Source organism: Melanostigma gelatinosum (genome assembly GCF_949748355.1).
Source record: "Melanostigma gelatinosum genome assembly, chromosome: 8".
Lineage (NCBI taxonomy): Eukaryota > Metazoa > Chordata > Actinopteri > Perciformes > Zoarcidae > Melanostigma > Melanostigma gelatinosum.
In genome coordinates, this window is record NC_136641.1 from 17,130,691 (window position 1) to 17,149,076 (window position 18,386).

Below are 18,386 nucleotides of genomic sequence, written 5' to 3' on the forward strand. Positions count from 1 at the left end.
GTTGCTTTCACATCACTAAAGGAGGCTTCTTCAATCGCCACCACACTACCCAAATGTTTCTGTTTCTAACACAATCAGACAAAGAACTTCTCATTCATGCATTTATTTCATCCAGACGGGACCACTGTACCATTCTGATCTCAGGTCTTCCGCATCACAGCATTAAAAAACACTGGTCCAAATTGCAGCCACCAGAATTTTGGAACTGAACTCAAACATTTGAGCACATAACATAGATTCTGTTCTCACCCCAAGGTTCCCTGTTTGATTCAAGTCAGACTGTAAAATTGTTGCTTTATTACATATAAACATATAGAAGCACCTTCTTATCTGGCATAACTCTTCAATCTTCTAGATTACACAAGCATATTGAGATTTTAAAGAGTAAAAACCTTTCAAGGTTCACTCTCATTCAAATGAATGAATAACAGGCAGTGAACAGTGTTCTAAGAAGTGTTTGAATCATATTAATTACAGCACAAGTTCACTCATGATTAAACTACTCCTAAAACAATTCATTGATTAGTTGAGGAGTGATAAATCATTTAATTATGGTGTAAAATCTAAACCTTTGTCAAGTATTTTAAATACTTTTGGGGATCAGACAAGCAATTACATTTTTCAACCAATTCGTCATGAATGTTGTGATTTTATATCCTGAATAATTAATGGAGTCACTAAAAAATAATTAGAGGATTTTAAAATAATAAAAAGAAAATTATAATTTCTTTCCACTTCATTGACATTTACAGACATTTCGGTCCCGAGAGTAAATATAAAAAAAAGATGAATGTACAACACATTATTGAAGATTTCACACAGGACCCATGTAAGTGTTTTTTAGTTTTTTATTGAGTACAAATGATATAAAGGTTGCTGTAGGAAGTACATAAACATAAAAAAAAAACATCAACGCTTTTCCACTAATCAAAAGAAGTATAAAATAGCACGGAATCTGTTCTTTTGAAATGCTTTTGCACTTTAGATCCATTAAAAAAGCTTTCAGCAAAATAAAAAAAAATCCTCAAATGGAATCCTGATAAAATATATCGCACTAAAAGGTTGTAGTATAAAAAATTAGAAACTTCTGATATTCACACGCAAGCCTACAAATGTACTCAAATAGTTTTACATCGAACACAACACATCAAAAACCTATTGATTAGAATACTCTATAATGTGCTAGGACATTACACATTTAAAGAAAGCTTTATACTGTTAATATATACTGTATGTGACAGTTACAAAAACAAAACAAAAATCAATTTTTTTGCGTACTGTTCTCAAGCAAAACATTCAACAAACTCAGCAGTATTAATTAAGACTGTAAACAATTACTTTTTGGTTTTTTTAAAGGACTCAAAAATCTGACTAAAGAGGCTGCTGGTGGCACTTTAAGGGGCATTTTGAGCACCATAGAAGAGTTATACATTTCTTAATGAACTGGTCATTTAAACATGGAAGAAAAAAAAGAAGGCTTGTGCATTTTGTGTTAAAAGAAATGTAGTTCTTGGTCAAACAAGAGAGTTAAAACACTTGTAAACCTTTCTATCAATACAGTACGCAAAACATTGTGTACAAATTTAAGTTCCAGTGAACAAATACAAGCTATATATAGACAGGGCATATGGGCGCATAAAGCTACAGTGTATATTCACAGAAAAGAGGTCCTACAGGAGGAGTGATGTACAGTTGCCCCTTTGTCTGAGGTAATGCCCATTTAGTAGGATTTGGTGACAGTCGACAACATCGAAATATTCCTCCAGTTATCAAAACAAAACAAAAAGATAGTTCAAAGGAATATACCAATGTTTTGTGAGTTTAGTTAGTTCACATCAAGAGAATTGGCACCAAAATAAACTGTTCAGTAAATCCCTATCTGGTGAACATGCTAAAGCTTAAGCATACACAATGATGTAATTTCAGGAAAAAAAATGGCAATGTGTACAATTATTAAGTAGTATTAAAAAAACTACATTATTGCAATAACTTGGTGTTTGAAGTCTCACAGGGAAATAGTTCTTCTGGCAACAAATGTGCGCCACATCAGACAGTTAGGCTACTTGTAATTACTGATACATACTGTATACCAAAGCATGTGCACCACACAGAACAAAGCAGAGCATCAACCAGCAAGAGATGATTTTGATCTTGTCAAATGTTTGGGAAACTTAAAAAAACACATATAAAACGAGATGGGCAGTGGTAGTTTACAAGAAATATTGCGTGTTGGCCAGTGTTTCCCACCTTTTTGCTTTTTAAAACCACATTTACGCACAGTGACACTCGTTCTTTCCTGGATTCAAGGTAACGTCTTTGAACCAGGTTCACTCACATGTAGCTGACATCACGGACATCCAGCCATTACAGTGAGCTAAAACAATGGTATTTTTTTTTTTAACGATAAAATCTAAACTTCTACAGCAGGATAAATGGCATCAGTCGTTAATTCTTAGCTGTCTGGAATGGTTCCCAAAAGACAATCTCTAGATCTGTGTTTTTGCATCGGCTTGTTTCAAGTTTTACACCATCTATACAAAAACGTTTTAATACAATCGTTGATAAAAGGTTTTTTTTCTTTTTTTTTGCTCATATGAACTCATCTCAAAGTAAAATACAACAAGCTAAACTATAGTATTTTTCCTTTACAACAATTAACAACAACAACATTATGAATATGAACTAAATATAAAGACAAACCCTGCTTCATCTCCAGGTTAGCCTGCAGTGCACGAGCTTCCATTGCTGAATGTATTTTCCTACGGAGCACTTTTTTTCTTTCCATATTCAAATCTAAATATGTTGTAATTTTAACAAAGTTAAAAAGATTATTTTCTTAGCATTGAACAACCACAATGCTTTCACAGTACCTGTGTGGCTTAGACTAACAGCATATGCTTTTGTTGAATGCTGTTTCTGTTTTATTTACCAATTTATTTTTAATAATTCAGGACAGTTGTGGATATTTATTATCTTAGAATTTGGACAGATACCCCCAATATAATTTCTAGACAAACTCCTTTTTTGAGAAAATACATTCAGGCCGGATTCCAGTGGAACAGCATGTAGGCCCAAATATGTCCATCTAATGACTTTGGTTCAAGTGTTTGTTTTTTTTTCTTATTACCCGCCTGTTGTCACACATTTTAAACATCAGCTAAATGGAGGCATAAACATCCTCTGAAATTTTGACACATCCTACAAAAAAAGTTTGATACAGCGCAGTAAAAAGCTGTACCTTTGGTGCTGTGTTGTTCTCTCTTTTCTACAACTACTAAGTGTTGTCAACTTAAAAACAATACCTTCTAAGGGCATTTCAAAAGAAAGAAAATCCTGCTGAGATCCCTGTACGGTCTAATCTGAATCAACAAAACAGGTGAGTCAGGTTTCGCCATCTTTTCCTTTAAACTCAGCTGAACCTCCAGAGAGGCGAAGCACTCTCCTGGCCTCAGTTATGGATGATATAATCAGTGATACTATCGGCAGAATCCCAGCCTATGCTTTATTTGTTTATCTCTGTGTTAGTGTGTTATGTGTGTTTAAGGCTGCAGTGCATTATCACCAGGAGGGTTGGACACAAAAACAGCTATTCTCACTATTTTCCAGCTACACTGGTTTGAAATGAAACTTGTTATTCTCCTGCAAGAGTGGAGAGAAATTTCCGGCTCTTCACAAAATGTGGCGGGCGGCCGATGTTCCTCTGAGTTAGTATCACAATGGAAAAGCTGGTGTGTGTAAGTGGCTTCTCTTTGCTGGTGATGGCTGGCATCTATTCACAAGCGAAGTAGTCTTTCAGTGGAGCGAACAGATGCCTGATGACGGGGACGCTCCAGGACCGGCCCAGGAGCCTCTGTCTGGCACCGCGCCCCATGTTGGACACGTCTGTGTAGTGGACAGGGAAGCCAAAGATCCTGCAGGGTAACAAACACACAACCACTATTACAATCAATGTCACCATGGTGCTTAAGCACTGTGCCCGTAGAAAAAGAATAGGAGCAGGACGGACATTCCCATTCAAATCAACGTAGCAGGATGGTCGGAGCGGCGGCCATTTTTATGTGTACCGATGCCATTGCGACCACCATAGCAACTGACATCAATTGCCATTTTCATTGGTACTATTGACATGACCATGGACAACAGTTCAATGTCCGTTCAACTGCTATTCAATTTATATGGGTATGACACTCAAGATTTATATCATCAGCTTAAGTGTTAGATCCAACTAAATTACTTATATATTGGATCTTCTGAAGGATCTTTCTGTGTGTGTGTGTGTGTGTGTTTCCTGCTAACCTCTCCAGCTCAGTGCACCAAAGTATGTCCTCTTTCCCGTTCATCAGCACAGGGAAGTGTTGATCCTTCCCTTGTTTGATGGAGTTGGAGCGGGTAGTGATGGTGCGCACCTTCCCAAACTATGAAACAACAAAAACATGGTCACACAAGAGACCACGTAGCACATTATACAAGTGTAAACTGTGAAGAGTGACTTTGTTCAGTATTCTGTAGACGTATCAAACCTTTGCAACTCTGCCGTGATCCAGACAGTCCTGCAGCTCCAGCTTGTCCATCCCAGAGGCACACAGACGCCTGAAACGTAGCGGTATAATCACACACACACACATATATATATTGTACATATTATAAGCAAAACCCACACAAAGCATCCCTGTGTAGATTACAGTAACAATTTTAGCCTTACAGTAGATACCGTGGTGTAACATGTAGGGCCGCAACTTATTAATCAACTGATTAATTGTTTGGTCTATAAAATACAATTTCAGAAAAAAGCAAAAAAAATGTCCATCCCAGTTTCTCAAAGGTGATGTCTTTAAAGGTCATGTTTTGTCATTCCAAAACCCAAAAATATTAAATTAAATATGATATAATGGAGTTTCTGTCATTTTTGTATGGAAGATTACTTTAACTGTCATTATTTTTTTGGTCAATTTCACGAATCGATAAGTTGAATATTCGTTGCAGCTCTGGCAACATATTAATCACAACTAAAAACGTACCAATGTTTTTTCTTTGAGAAGTTGGACCTCAAAGTGTTTCTGATGATGACGAGTTGTTTTTCCTACCTGTTCATGCCCGGCAGGTTTCCCCAGAAGTATCGGGCCCGGTGAGCAGCAGAGACCTCAATAGCATCGATCATCACAGGGTTACACTGCAAAACACACATTGATTACTCAATCAAACTCATGGTAATAAAGCGGCGCAGCACTGCTGGATTAGCTCCGCTGCTATTTAAAAATAAACTTAAATATCTATCTTGCTTGTTTCAAAAGTGACATATTATCTTTTTAAATAAATACCTTGTGGTGTTTCAAATGTATTTGTAAAAGTAAATACATTTAAATAATGATTCAAAGAAACTTTAAACAGACTTTTAAGTGTTAAATTTGAGAATGGAGTATGGTGTGATGCTTTGTTACCTTGTCCTATATTTCTTTAAATAGGGAAATTAGTCTGGTAGTCTGTTCAGTAACTTGCAAAATAGTCTTAAAAATAAGCATGAAAAGAATAGTGATAATATCGTGTTCCTGCCTAAAAAGAATTATGATATATTTTTTTGTCATGTCCCCCACCTCAGGGTTCGGTCTAACATTAGGCTTCAGGTCGAGGTCTTGAACTACTACTTTCGCTACACATGAACGAAATGTAATAATTATCCGTCGTTGATGGACGTCTTTGGTTTATGTTTTTGACATTGTGCAGCTGTTTACACTCTGCAGTCCATATAACTCACCTCTAGGAATCGTGAGATGTCCCTCCTGTCATTGACGCCCATGGCGACCACGTTCTCGAACATCCAGAAGAACGGCCTGTCCTCTCCTTCTTTGGGTTTGGCCTCGCTCAGCAGACGGTAAAACTCGAAGAACAGCCTCCCTGTGCCTTCTGTAGGAACAAAGCACCGTCAGTACAGACTGACCTTCTCCTTAATGACATTTAGGGATATAGGCCCCTCCCAGTGGCCACTCCAGATAACATTTTAAAGATGAAACACAGTATATTTGAGGTTGGCCATTTTTAGGGGGGTGGGGGGGGGGGATCAGAAACAGCCTTTTGTCAATTAATAAAAACTAAAGGCATTCAGCTAAACTCATACAAATTAAAATTAAATGACAAACAGAGATTAACCACCACAGTCATTTACTGCTCAAATTCTTGGAAACATTGGTGCAAAACAAATTTTACTGAAAGAAATTCTCCGACGTGACTCTGGCAGGTACCTACCGTAGAGCCCTTTCCTGGCAGGATTGACGATTGACAGGTCGTTGCAGGGACTTCCTCCTATCACCAGGTCAAATGGACCCCAGTCGAGAAGCTGAGAGAGACAACAGCACCACCGAGTGTTAGACTGAGGAAGTGAATAAAACAACATTCTACATAGTGTGTTGGAAACACACCAACCCGGACTCGTCAGACTGCAGAAGGAGGAGCATTAGTGAAGAGTAGCTGTTACCCTTTCAACTAACGTTAGGGTTTCAATCTTTAGTGCGAATGCTAATCGCTAGCATAAACTGTATATGTATCCCAGTCTTGCATGAGTTTATACTGTATTTTGTTATAATAACCATCACTTTACAGCACTCTTACCTAATCACAATCATAACAAAAGTCAGTATGCTCGCAATTAGCATAAGGACATTTATATACAGCATATTAAGTAAACATATTTCCCAAAATGGTGAACTATTTATTAACAGCTGCACTACAAATACTCTGTACAGGTAGATAATTAAATCTACAGTTTTGCACAACACAAAAGAATAAAGAAAGAACAAAATAATTAAATAGTTCATCATAATTAAATATCGCAATCATCAACCCTTCGTCTGTATTTGCGTTTGTCCAACTGTTCCTACCACATCTGCCGTTATCAAAACAGGAAGGAAGTATTAATATTTAAACTTTTATGCTAGAGAAACACAAAGTGCAGCACAAGAGAGTGCAAGCCAGGCCACCACATGAAATACGTATCATCTTATAAGTACTATAGGCAAACCGTGGGTTTGCTGGCATTGCGTTCCTAATGACGCGTCTCGGTGATGTTTTAAACAACATTTTTGGGGGGAGCTTTAAACTGCCACTAAGTAGATCCAATTGATCATTTTCAACAGGTATGTTCCAGGTATGTTCCTGACACTTGAAACTATTTCTTTCTTACGTTTTTCTTGGTGATGTTCCTGACATCATGGACGTAATGGATCTTTCCTTCATGTCTGACAACACCCACTGAGATGGATTCCTCGCACACTTCTGACGCCACATACTGGTCCACCTTAAAACCCAGGTCCCTTAAAACCAGGTAGCCTGGAAGCACAGACAGTTTGCATGATGACCTGCTGCGTTTTAGGTGAATTAAACATCAAATGGCCAAGACATCAGTGCAAATACATTCATTCACTGTCTCTTGTCATGCAAACACTTGTTCTCACCAGTGGCAATGCCGTCAAACAGGGAGAGGACTCTGATTGGTCGTCTCTGCTCTGCAGGGATTGCTGGGAAAATCTTTGGTTTCTCCTGGAAGAGAAAAATTAAGACAAGTCGTATTTGAGGCTAATTCTTATCTGGGCAGCTAAATATGTCAAAAGATAATGTTTTCATAAGTTAAGTCATTTTAAGTGGCTGTCATTATTAGAGGAGTTAAGATTCTTCAACAGTGAAAAATACATTTCACTGCATTACTAAAACATGTTCTTATCTTCATTTCTGATAAGCTAATGATCTGCTCTGCTGAGTCCATTCAAACTTTCTCATTTGCTCTTTGATACATTTTTCTACGAATATTGAACTTTGAAAGTCATAGGTTCGTTTTTTTTGTAGGGTCGTTGGACTGCATTGCACATTAGGTTGTTCAATTGTTTTTATTTAGCTGACTTCCTGTTCGCTGCTGATCTAATCTGATCAAGCTTGTCCTTGCAGGTCTGGCTACTGAATTTCACTTCCATTAATTTCAGTTTGCGGTATTCCAGAAATGTGGCAAGAAGAAGAGCTGAACCATAAGCGAAGACAAACATAGAGCAGTGAGTTTCGACCTTTTTGGTTTGTGACACTTAACGGAAGTAATACCTTCTACTGTCACATAAGTCTTTTTACATTGTTTTATCTGAATAATCTTTAGCGATCCGAAGAGGTAAAACCTTGCAGTATTTCACAGTAAAAAGCAGAGACTTGAAAAAGGGCAGAAAATATAGAAAAATCTTGTTCATCATTTTGCTACCCCACAGATTCATCTCGGTTGGGAAACACTGATATTAAGTACACACAGAAATATTTACAGACAAATAAAAATATACATTTGTGAACAAAAATTAAACTTTTGTCAAACATCTGTGAAAAAAAAAATACAAAGTCACTCACAAACTCCTGTCCATTGTCGCTGGTGAAGAAAACCTGCAGCTTGATGCTCCAGTCGTGCCGTCGCTTCAGGACGCCGTACTGCAGCAGCGGCTGGCACATGTAGCATCGCCACGGGTCCAGATAGCGAGCGCTGTTAGACGCGCCGGGATCCACCAGGATGTCCAGACAGTCCACACAGAAACACCTGGAAGGAAGAGAGGAGACGAGGTGAACGGACAGATTTTGACAGACATTGGTGGGGAAGTTAGTAGGTCATGTATTGTGTGTACTGTTACTTTGTGTGTGTGTGTGTGTTTGTGTGTCGGACCTGCAGCAGTTGGCGTTGCCGCAGAGCAAAACCTCTCGACCTCCGCAGCAAACGGTGCAGTAGGACTGGTAACCGTCATCGTCGTACATGTAGGACATCTCCAGGTACACGTCCTGAACACACACACACAGAAAAACAAATCACAAAAATACATCTGGATTTAGTTACACTGCCACACTGACATTGCTGCACATCGGCAACAATTTAAAGAAAATCATCTTCAAACATGCACTCCGTTGCAAATTTATTAAGTATATTTTAAAATAATGCAGTCTAATACAACATTCCTGTAATAGAGCCTCCCCTCATGAAGGTGATAATGTGCAGTTTGTGTTGTGTGGATTCAGCTGCAGGATCATTTTGGAGGCTTCGGCTTGTGGATCTCAGGGGAGCTTTTTTACACGTTCGAGTGCAACTACTGCATGCTCAATGTGCAATTATCTCAAGTTTTAAATATGTCTTTTAGGACATCTTGACTACTTATAGCGAGACACCTTAAAGATGGCTCTATTTCATTTACAGTCGGTGTCCCAGTGCCAGAGCCATGGGACTGGAGCACTCACATGAAATGCAGCCCGTCATCATTTTTACTGGTATGACAAGTCAACATGTGTGCCATGGAGAAAGTCTATTGACAAGGACCCCCGAATGCAACGCAAACATGAGCAACCTGGCTGAGCAGAAAGCGCCTCCTTCAGGAACTCGTGAAAACGTCTCACTGAATAATTCAATGGGTTAAGCTAATGATTGTGGAAAATAGTAAATTGTGTTGCTGCTCTACCTTGCATGTTTGGCACAGGCCTCCTTCAAACAGTGGGTGGAAGGTTGCTGCTCTCATCTTTCCACAAGAGAGACAGAAATCTGTAAAAAATTAAACAACACGGTTAATAATTCACAAATGAATACACACAGAAACACACAATGTGAAAGTTTGAGTCTCTACCTTCTATACTTCTTTTATTCTTCAGAACTTCATTCACCATTTGTTCTGAGAGGAAAAGAAGGACAATGTTATAAAGTAACACATTTTCATTTCGGGATGTCTCAAACACGTTTACTATCCTGCCAGGGACAATGGGACTCTTTTAGTCTTAAGCTCTTTATTAGCTTCACATTTTCCTGTTTGTTCTTTTTCAATGTGCAGCCAATCTCTAATAAATACCCTACTCTACACTAAAGTACACTCAGCCAAATAAAACTGATGCAAAAATAACGCAAGAAACATAAGCTAATCTGGACCACAAAGAAAATACCAAACGTCACATTTTATTTCCCTTTTAAACCTTTAACAGACAAAAAGCAGGAAAACTAAAAAGTTCAAGTTCCAAACAATGAAATGTACCTCTGCTGTAGGACTCCTCGGGGGCGGCCTTGTTCTTACAGAGGCTGACTCTGGGCCGCTTGGCGCTGGGGAAATATTCTGGCAGGGAAACATCGAGGACCTGGTGGTCCAGAGGGTTACTGTCTGCAGGGAGACACAAGAACAGTCAGACTTTACTGTCATTTCCTCACTGAATGGCACATTTGGAGGCACTTTGTTTTGTGATGAACAGTATGCGACTGGTCTGGTGCTGCTGCCTTGCTCACCGGCAGTGTGTGTAGGTTTGAGCCCCTCCTCTCCTTTGGGCAGGAAGCCGCCGTTGGCCCACTCCAGCATGGGTTTGACCTGGTCATCTAGAATGTCCGACTCGCAGGGAGGAAACTTCTTCTCCGCCCGGACACTGGACATCTGTGATAAAGAGATACAAACCTTTTAAGATATATATTTAAAGATATTTAAAAGCATCAAACATAAGGCTTTGCGCTCGGCTTCCCGGCTCATTTAAAAAAAGAAAGAGACAGATTGTGCGAGTGAGCTGAGAGGGCAGGCAGTGTAAAAGAGAGAGAGACAACCCGGCGGTCCTCTCTCATTACCCTCTTTTTTATGGACAGGACGAGACAGTGATAGTGAGGAGGAATCCGTTTCAGACATGCATCCGTTTGTTTGACTTGGCATCTGGTGCACACACCAGATACATATAAACACACACACACACACACACACACACACACATACGGTGCTGTCTAAACATGCATAATGCACTTCCAGTGAACCGTTCTCGCCAGGGAAACCACACCGGCGTGTTTTTACAGCAGACCTCCGACACACACAAACACACTCCTACACACAGCCAATGTAATTGGAGACACCTGCACTGAAGAAGAAGAAGAAGAAGAAGAAGAAGAAGAAGAAGAAGAAGAAGAAGAAGAAGAAGAAGAAGAAGAAGAAGAAGACAGCAGATTAACTCTGCCCAGCAACTAAGAACAAAGGTGGTTGATTTCCAAAAGTGGCACCTAATCCACATCTACGCTTACCTCCAGTGCTTGGAAGATAGCTCTGCGGTAGGAGGCCAGTTTGGCGTAGGAGGCCTGGCTGAAGAACTTGGGGAAGGCAGTGATGGAGTCCAGTTTGTCTGCTGAAACCTAGAGGGGAAGAAAACGTGGCATCAAACAAAGTACGCCGTGTGCAACGATTATATGATTTCCCTCCCCCCCTTCCTCCTTCAGTCTGTCTGATTTGCTTCTTCCCTCCTCACCTCAGAGAACTTTCCATCTCCGAACCACTGCAGCCACCTCATGCCGTTGCTGGCCTGCCGTTTGCCAGTGGCGCGCCACGTCACCACGATGCCGGGCCACCAGGAAAAGCCCTTGATCTTTCCCCACACCAGCTCGCCAATGCCAAAACCCTTGTTGTCCTGGATGGAGGAGGCAGAGTGTAGATGGATAAGGTTAGGATCTTGTACTTTGTACCACTTTACTGATGGAAAGTGTGGGTATCAGAAGAGAGGAAGAATGAAGATAATGGAAAGAGAGTGAGATTAGTTTTGTTGGAGAGAGGACAGAGAATGTAGAGGAGAAGGTTTGGCTGACATTTGAGTAAAGAAACAAATCGTTTACCCTGTTTTTAATTTTAAAAATGAGTGTCCTTTAAGTATGACAGTAATAAAACGAAAAAATTTCAAGATGAAATGTCCATATCTTTAAAGCATCACAACATAAACTGAATGGTGTTTGTCCACCTTGACATCGCTCTACACCTGTATGAAAACACATTGTAGCCTGATTTGCTCAGGAATGTTTCCTTTATTTCGGCTGTTAGCTTTGCAATTTAAAGAAGACATCAAACATCCCTGATAAAACCATAATTGACCCATTTTTCTTTCTTTCTTTTGCAAATGATGGTGTGCTAGTTTTTGAGCAGGTGTGAATTCCATGCTTGCAAACAAATCCCAGTTGAGCCCAGGCTATGTGATCCTTCAGTCCGCCTTAAGAGAGAAAACCCACTCGGCTTTGAAAGGGTGATACGCTCCACTGACTTCAGCCTGGGTCGAGTGAAAACACACACGCCAACACAATGAGGCGCATCAGCAAGCACAAGAAAAAAGCAAGCGTACTGTGAGATTCTGTGCACGCAGACCTGAGACATGCAGATCTTTATAAGTATGCACCACACACACACACACATACATAGGCCCTGCTGTGCAGACTGGTGGTCGTCACGACTTGAATTAAACTATTGATATAGAGCAAACACAGTGAGTGTGTGTGTGTGTGTGGCCACCTGCACTAACACAAGGCCAGGTGGGGGGATTCTGTGGTCTGTGAAGGGAGTTACCCTCCTTCTCTTTCTATCACTGCCAAACCTTCACTTCCCCTTTTTGAAATAAGCTGCCTCTCCTGCATCGACACAGCTGTCTCTCTCTTTTTCGTTCCCTTTGCACGTCCTCAACCCTTTTCCAAGAGTGCTTTAAGGGTCAGGGTGTGCGATAGGACAATTTTGGTTTGTAAATACTGAAAATGCCTCTGCAATCTGCCTTTAAAGAGAGCTCGTTAGTATCGTGCTATGTATCGCTTCTATGGCTCCGGTGTTTCGCCTGCGAACAGCGGAGCAACACCGCTGCTAAATGAATCCCCCCAAACGCAATAAACTTGCTATCGCTACTTTAAGCGGCCAGAGTCGGGGACAAGCGAGGATGATAGATCAGACACCCCAAGACAATGCCACCGTTTAGGTTAGTGGAGCGGAAGACAGAGGTGAAGTGAAGATAGCGTTGTCGGTACCGGTTACACACAAACGTCACGCTAACATGCTGATGGAATCAGTGTTTTTGTGTTTTTAGCTGAGCTGTTTTGCCCTCTCCGTGAAGTTCGCTGGAAGGGATGTAATGCAGCCCCGGTGCCTTTTCATGTAGATGAGCACTGCAACGGACTCTGTTTAAAAAATAGCATTTTAAATGCCACATTGTTTGTCAGAAACCTGTCATGTGATAAATCAGGAGGACTGTGGCCTTGTGGGCTCTGATTCATTTAGCATGCAGTTAACACAACAGTCATACTGTTGTTTTAATGAAAACTCAACTCCTGGCTTTCTTCCCCGCTGTTTCAGAAGGAGGAAATATCGGAAGTAACAGTGAACCTGCTTTGAAAGTAACATATTTTCTTTTTAAAATGAATGCTGTGTGGCGGATCTAATTTATGCAGATTTGGAAAAATAACTGATAAATTTGACAATAAATTTGTTACCTTGTAGGGCTATATTCTTTTTAAACAGGGAAATTAGTTTGGTTGTAATGTTTGGTAACTTGAATATCAATTGTGATAATGTCGTTGATTGTGATCCTGTCACTGAATCTTTCAACATTTTAAATGAATGCCACAATGATACAAAAACACAACAAACTAAAAACGTCCCACATATGTGAGTCCAGATTAAACAATCCGAATATGATGTTCAGCATCTGCAGACATACTGTTTTTGTTTCTTTTTCATTCATCTCCCAACTTCCATCAACCTGCCCCCATGAGTGGATGGAGGTCTAGTCTCTAGTCCTGATATGTGATTCACACCCCTCCATCCTTCCTCCTCCAAACACACATCTTACATTGTACTCCGGCTGGATCTCAGAGCTGGATGAGGTGCTGATACTCTGGGCCGAGTCCTTGGAGTCTTGTTCCATCAGCTCGGGACGGGGAGCCTCTGGGACTCCGCCGGGCGTAACCGCAGCCACCCGAGGACCACCGCGACCAGCACACTGATGGAGAGAGACGGGGTGAAGATAAAGATGGAGGTTTATGAGACTCAAAGGAATATTTGTGTGGGAGCAAAAGAGAGAGAAAGAAGCTTAATTGTTTAACAGTAGATGAAGGGACAATAAACACCATTGAGCATTTACTTTTGCAGAATCTTTTGGAAAATTGCTTTCGGTTTTCACGACAATTGGATGGACACCAGAGAGGTAAACAAGAAAGAATAAATCAATCCTTCTTATTCTCTGACGTTTTCAACAAGTTAAACCTGCATCAAAATGTCCGCATTGTCATAAATCTGGACAGCATTACTCTTACCCACAGGCTTTTTATGGAAACATCAGGATGTTGGGGAGTTAAAAAAAATGCTGAACTGACTGAACTGTTCCACTGCGTTGCAAAACAGTTGCACCAGTAACTACGGTAAGCATGGAGGGTCAAAACAACATGTTCGAGTTCTTCCTGGGCGAGGGGCAGGAACCCGATTTAGATTATTTTGACATTTAGTGAATCAGAATTAGGCCGGAAAAAATGTATTCAAATAAGGAAGCACAAACAATGAAGGAAGTTAGTAGACTAATATGTATTTTAAAACAAACACCACAGCATTTGTAAATGGAAAATATCAGGTGGTTTAACATGGGGTAAGAAAAACCAGTGATGTGTGTGTGTGTGTTTACCAGTAACATGCTGTGCTCCTGCTTGCGGTTCTGTCTGCGAGGTTTGTTGTGTGTGCGCGGTATCAGACCGGCCTGAAAGATGGTTCTGGGTCGAGGCGTCTGTCTCAAACCCGGCTGAGACGCTCCTGAAGTTTTGTCCTGGAAACAAACACACATGAACACACACTCAGAGGATTGACTTTCACGTCTTCCAAAAGAAGCTTCAATAAATGAAAGTTTGTACGCCTGTGGTCATACCTCGCTGTCGGAGTCCCAGGTAGTTTCCTCCTCCTCTGACTTCTTCCTGCTCCTCTTCCTACTTCCCCCTGAACCTTGGTTACCATCTGAGAGGAGAAACAGCAGGAGTTCAACAGAAGGCTCGACAGATGGCTCGAAAAGTAACTCAATACGTTCAAGAGATAATGTGCAAGTAGCAGGACAGTCACTTCTCCAGAAATACATTTCTAGTGGAGGAATATGCAATTCCTTTATAATAAAAGTGAACTTTAATAATGTTTATATTGTCCTTTCCATTAAACCTCTAAATCTACAGTTCATATCAGTTCCTTTCTCGTAAATTACAGGAAACTATCGGACCTTTAAAATATTAAAGTTTTACCAACTTTAATATTTGTTTAATATTTGTGCACCAATGTGCTGTGATACAGAAACAACATAAAACACGTGTCACTGTCGTGTGTGTGTGTGTGTGTGTGTGTGTGTGTGTGTGTTACCTTGAGGTGAGGCGGCATCTCCGTTCTGCTTGGGGCTGAAGGGGGAGGGCGGTTCAGCCGCGGTCAGAGGGCTGTTCTCATTGGTCAGCTCCACGCCACTGTCGTTCTCTGATAGGCCTTTAGCGGGAGGCTTGTCTCCGTTCACCGGCGCCTGAGGATAGAGACAGAGGGCAGGTGACTCATAGGCTTCAGCCTGATCGACTTTTACTGAAAAGATGCTGAGATTATTCGATTTATTGATTCACTGATTGAAGTGAGGAAGAGAACCCAGGCGAAAAAAAAAGTACTTTTTTGTATTTAAAATATACTGATATTTTCAATAGTACACTGCAAATATACTGTCAAAGAATTGTACTTTCTGCAAATATATAAAAAGTATACAAAAGTCACGCTTTCACCTATTTACATTTAGTTCTTCCAATTTAGCACACAAAAATATACTAAATACACTTCAAATTGTGCATAACTACTATTTAATCACAACTAAAATATATTAAGTATAAAATAAGTTGTTCCAAAATAGCACTCTTTAAGTATACTGATGATTAGTAGGGCTTCAAGTATACTCAAGTATGCTAAAATTAAATATACTTAACTAAAGTTCGGCAAAGATGTGAAGAGTGAGAACAATATGTGGAGAAAAGTGATGAGAGGAGGAGAATAACTACTACTCCCAGGGTGCATTTCAGAGAGAAACATCCAAATTCATGCTTTAAGTTTTGTTCCAAAGACTAAGAATATGCTGTTGGGAAAACATCATTTTTAAATCTACATCTTAAATGATCTAACTTCTGGATTCTGGGTTCATTTTGGATTAATGATCCATCTGATGCATCTAATTAACAGGTACGCTTGTCGAGGTTCATGAGTATTTTAATATTTAAACTGACGAAAGAAATATGATTTCCCAGGGAACAAAGCTGAAACTAAAGCTGGAGCGAATGCCATTTTTCCTTTTTTTTACATTTAAAGCTTCAATTGATTTTTCTGTCTGTCGTCATTGTTTTGTCGCCGTCATTCAATTTTTGGTTTGTTTTTTTAAACTTGATTTTACTCCCACGATACTTTACCTCGTGGTAACCAGACTGCTTTGCGACTGGCCACCTGAAGCTGGAGCTACGTGCACATTGAAATCATGACGGGGAAAAGGAAAATCCCGTTCTCTCAATGACAAACTAATGCGCAGCGCAAAAGCACTTGTGGTTGAAGCCACCCTTGTCAAGTAGATTGAAACTTCCTGGTCACATAATGAAACTCTGCCAATCCTCAACTGGCCGTTCACCTGCATGTACCACCGACACTGCAGTGACACAGAGCCAGCCAAAAAACGACAAAGCCTCATGCCTCATGCGAGCCCTTAGAAAAGACAAAGGAATTGGCAGCAAGCCTGTAAAAAGGGAAGCTTTGTATTTCATAACTGTATGCTTTAATGCTATGTCAATTAGATGGTTATGATAATCATCAGCTTATTGTGATCAATTTGACCCAGACAGACGTGATCACTATCAGTAATTTCCACTGTATTTTTGTATTTCATATGAAGCCTTCTATAAGTACTCACTACTATATAGAAGCTAACAAAGAATAAATAAAAACTCAGAAACAAACAGCGAGTGTTGCCTGTGACAACAGACCTCCACATAGCCTTCACCTGCCAACCCACCCACAGCTGACGATGATGATGACAGTATGTTTAATGTGCTGGCTGACATCGACACAAAGACTGGCAGGATGCAGTACGTCCACAACACATGCAAGTAAACACCAGAGGAATATCACAAGCACTGAAATGTTTTTTTGTTGACCAAACGAAATAAATGAACACAAAGCAGCTGCTGATTGGACTGATGATCTGAACCCTAAAGCTCTTGAATGAATGTCTTTTGCAAGATGGAGCCAAACCCTGCCTTCCCCTTGGGACGTTGTCAACGAAACACATTCTTGTTCTTATAAAAGTCACAGAAAAAGGTGTGCAAATCAAACACTGACTCAACACAAACAACAGTATCCGTAGAAGAATAACGCAGAGGATTATGAATCTGTGAGAGGCATTAGCTACCAGTGACAGTGAGTCATTACTTTAGAGAGAGAGATCAGCAGAGGTTGCCTGAAGGTGAGCAGAAAAGCGGTTTCTTTCTCTGCATCACTTCATCGCTCACCTCGACAGCGGTGAAGGAGTGAACCTACGAGGCGCATATCCGTGGCAGCCTTGTTTGGACTTGTGCTTGATACACTTAAAAGTACCGATTGCAGCTAATCCCCACTCTTTGCCCGCTCAGATTAGAGGAGGGCGGAGTATAAAAGATGTACAGATACTGATATATTAAGGTAACAGCTGGGAAGATTTAGACACACGTGTCTCTAAATATGTGTATGTGTTCGCTTATGTATGTATGTGTGTGTGTGTGTGTGTGTGTGTGAAAGAGAAAACTAGGGATGCACAGCACTGATAACAAAACATTAGCTACAGCTCAATAAATTATAAGAATTAATAAGAATAAATTATGGAAACTATTGTTAACCCTCCGGACCCCAAAACAAATGTGAAATAAATCATCAAAGTAATTAATCTTGCTTTTCTTCTTTTCTTATGATTTATGCCATAACTGTGTTATACTGCACAAAAGACATGTTTGAGTTCTGTCTCCTTCGAGCCATGAACGTGCTGTTTCCGTAGAGTGTGCATTGCTACTTTTTAATAAGTTGAATCACTGGGGAGTTCATAATCGCCGCCTGTACGCTTTGACGTTCACACAAAACATTTCTTCACCATGAAAAGAATAAGAACAAGTGACAGCTCTGAGCTCAATGTTAAACATTCTTTATGGAAAGGTCTGATAAGTTAGGTAAAAGATTATTCTTTTTATCTCACAGAAATCAGTCCGGGTGAAGGGATCTCTTGGTTTAATACATCTATGATTACATGTGTTTGATAAATGAGATAATGAAAAAAGATCAAGCATTTTACCCAAGTTCCCTCAGCTGATTCAACGTATGCTTTAAATAATATGTTAGCCAGCATTGTTATTCGTTAACTTCCACAAATTAAATATAAGTCAATGTGTTGTGCAACTGGAGTGAATATGTGGTCAGGGCACACAATGAACCGGAGAAAAGCTGGTAAAATATGCAAACGGTTGTTAGATTTGCAAACGAGTACATTTTGCAACCAGTCTGTGGTTGGTCACATTAAACTCTTGGTTACAGTTGTAACTGTAAACTGTAAAAACAAAACAGGACTTTAGTTTT

At 40.1% G+C, this 18,386-nt stretch overlaps 1 protein-coding gene across 2 annotated transcripts in view; it reads right to left on the bottom strand.

Moving 5' to 3' along the window:
* Nucleotides 1-861: 861 nt before the first annotated feature.
* The window catches only part of dnmt3bb.1 (DNA (cytosine-5-)-methyltransferase 3 beta, duplicate b.1), a 33,211-nt gene continuing 15,686 nt past the window's right edge, over nucleotides 862-18,386 (bottom strand). The window contains exons 3-22 of one of the 2 annotated variants that reach the window (XM_079272998.1): nucleotides 15,138-15,288; nucleotides 14,662-14,747; nucleotides 14,425-14,562; nucleotides 13,600-13,749; nucleotides 11,254-11,412; nucleotides 11,033-11,140; nucleotides 10,265-10,406; nucleotides 10,020-10,142; nucleotides 9,621-9,665; nucleotides 9,459-9,538; nucleotides 8,678-8,790; nucleotides 8,371-8,554; nucleotides 7,446-7,530; nucleotides 7,175-7,320; nucleotides 6,241-6,331; nucleotides 5,753-5,898; nucleotides 5,085-5,170; nucleotides 4,521-4,590; nucleotides 4,297-4,415; nucleotides 862-3,911 (exon numbers count right to left, since the gene is read on the bottom strand). In XM_079272998.1, coding sequence (XP_079129124.1) covers nucleotides 3,770-3,911; nucleotides 4,297-4,415; nucleotides 4,521-4,590; nucleotides 5,085-5,170; nucleotides 5,753-5,898; nucleotides 6,241-6,331; nucleotides 7,175-7,320; nucleotides 7,446-7,530; nucleotides 8,371-8,554; nucleotides 8,678-8,790; nucleotides 9,459-9,538; nucleotides 9,621-9,665; nucleotides 10,020-10,142; nucleotides 10,265-10,406; nucleotides 11,033-11,140; nucleotides 11,254-11,412; nucleotides 13,600-13,749; nucleotides 14,425-14,562; nucleotides 14,662-14,747; nucleotides 15,138-15,288 — 2,364 coding nt within the window. In that variant the 3' untranslated portion in view covers nucleotides 862-3,769. Of the gene's footprint in view, nucleotides 3,912-4,296; nucleotides 4,416-4,520; nucleotides 4,591-5,084; nucleotides 5,171-5,752; nucleotides 5,902-6,240; nucleotides 6,332-7,174; nucleotides 7,321-7,445; nucleotides 7,531-8,370; nucleotides 8,555-8,677; nucleotides 8,791-9,458; nucleotides 9,539-9,620; nucleotides 9,666-10,019; nucleotides 10,143-10,264; nucleotides 10,407-11,032; nucleotides 11,141-11,253; nucleotides 11,413-13,599; nucleotides 13,750-14,424; nucleotides 14,563-14,661; nucleotides 14,748-15,137; nucleotides 15,289-18,386 lie in introns of both variants that reach the window. The other variant, XM_079272997.1, reaches the window with a different exon arrangement.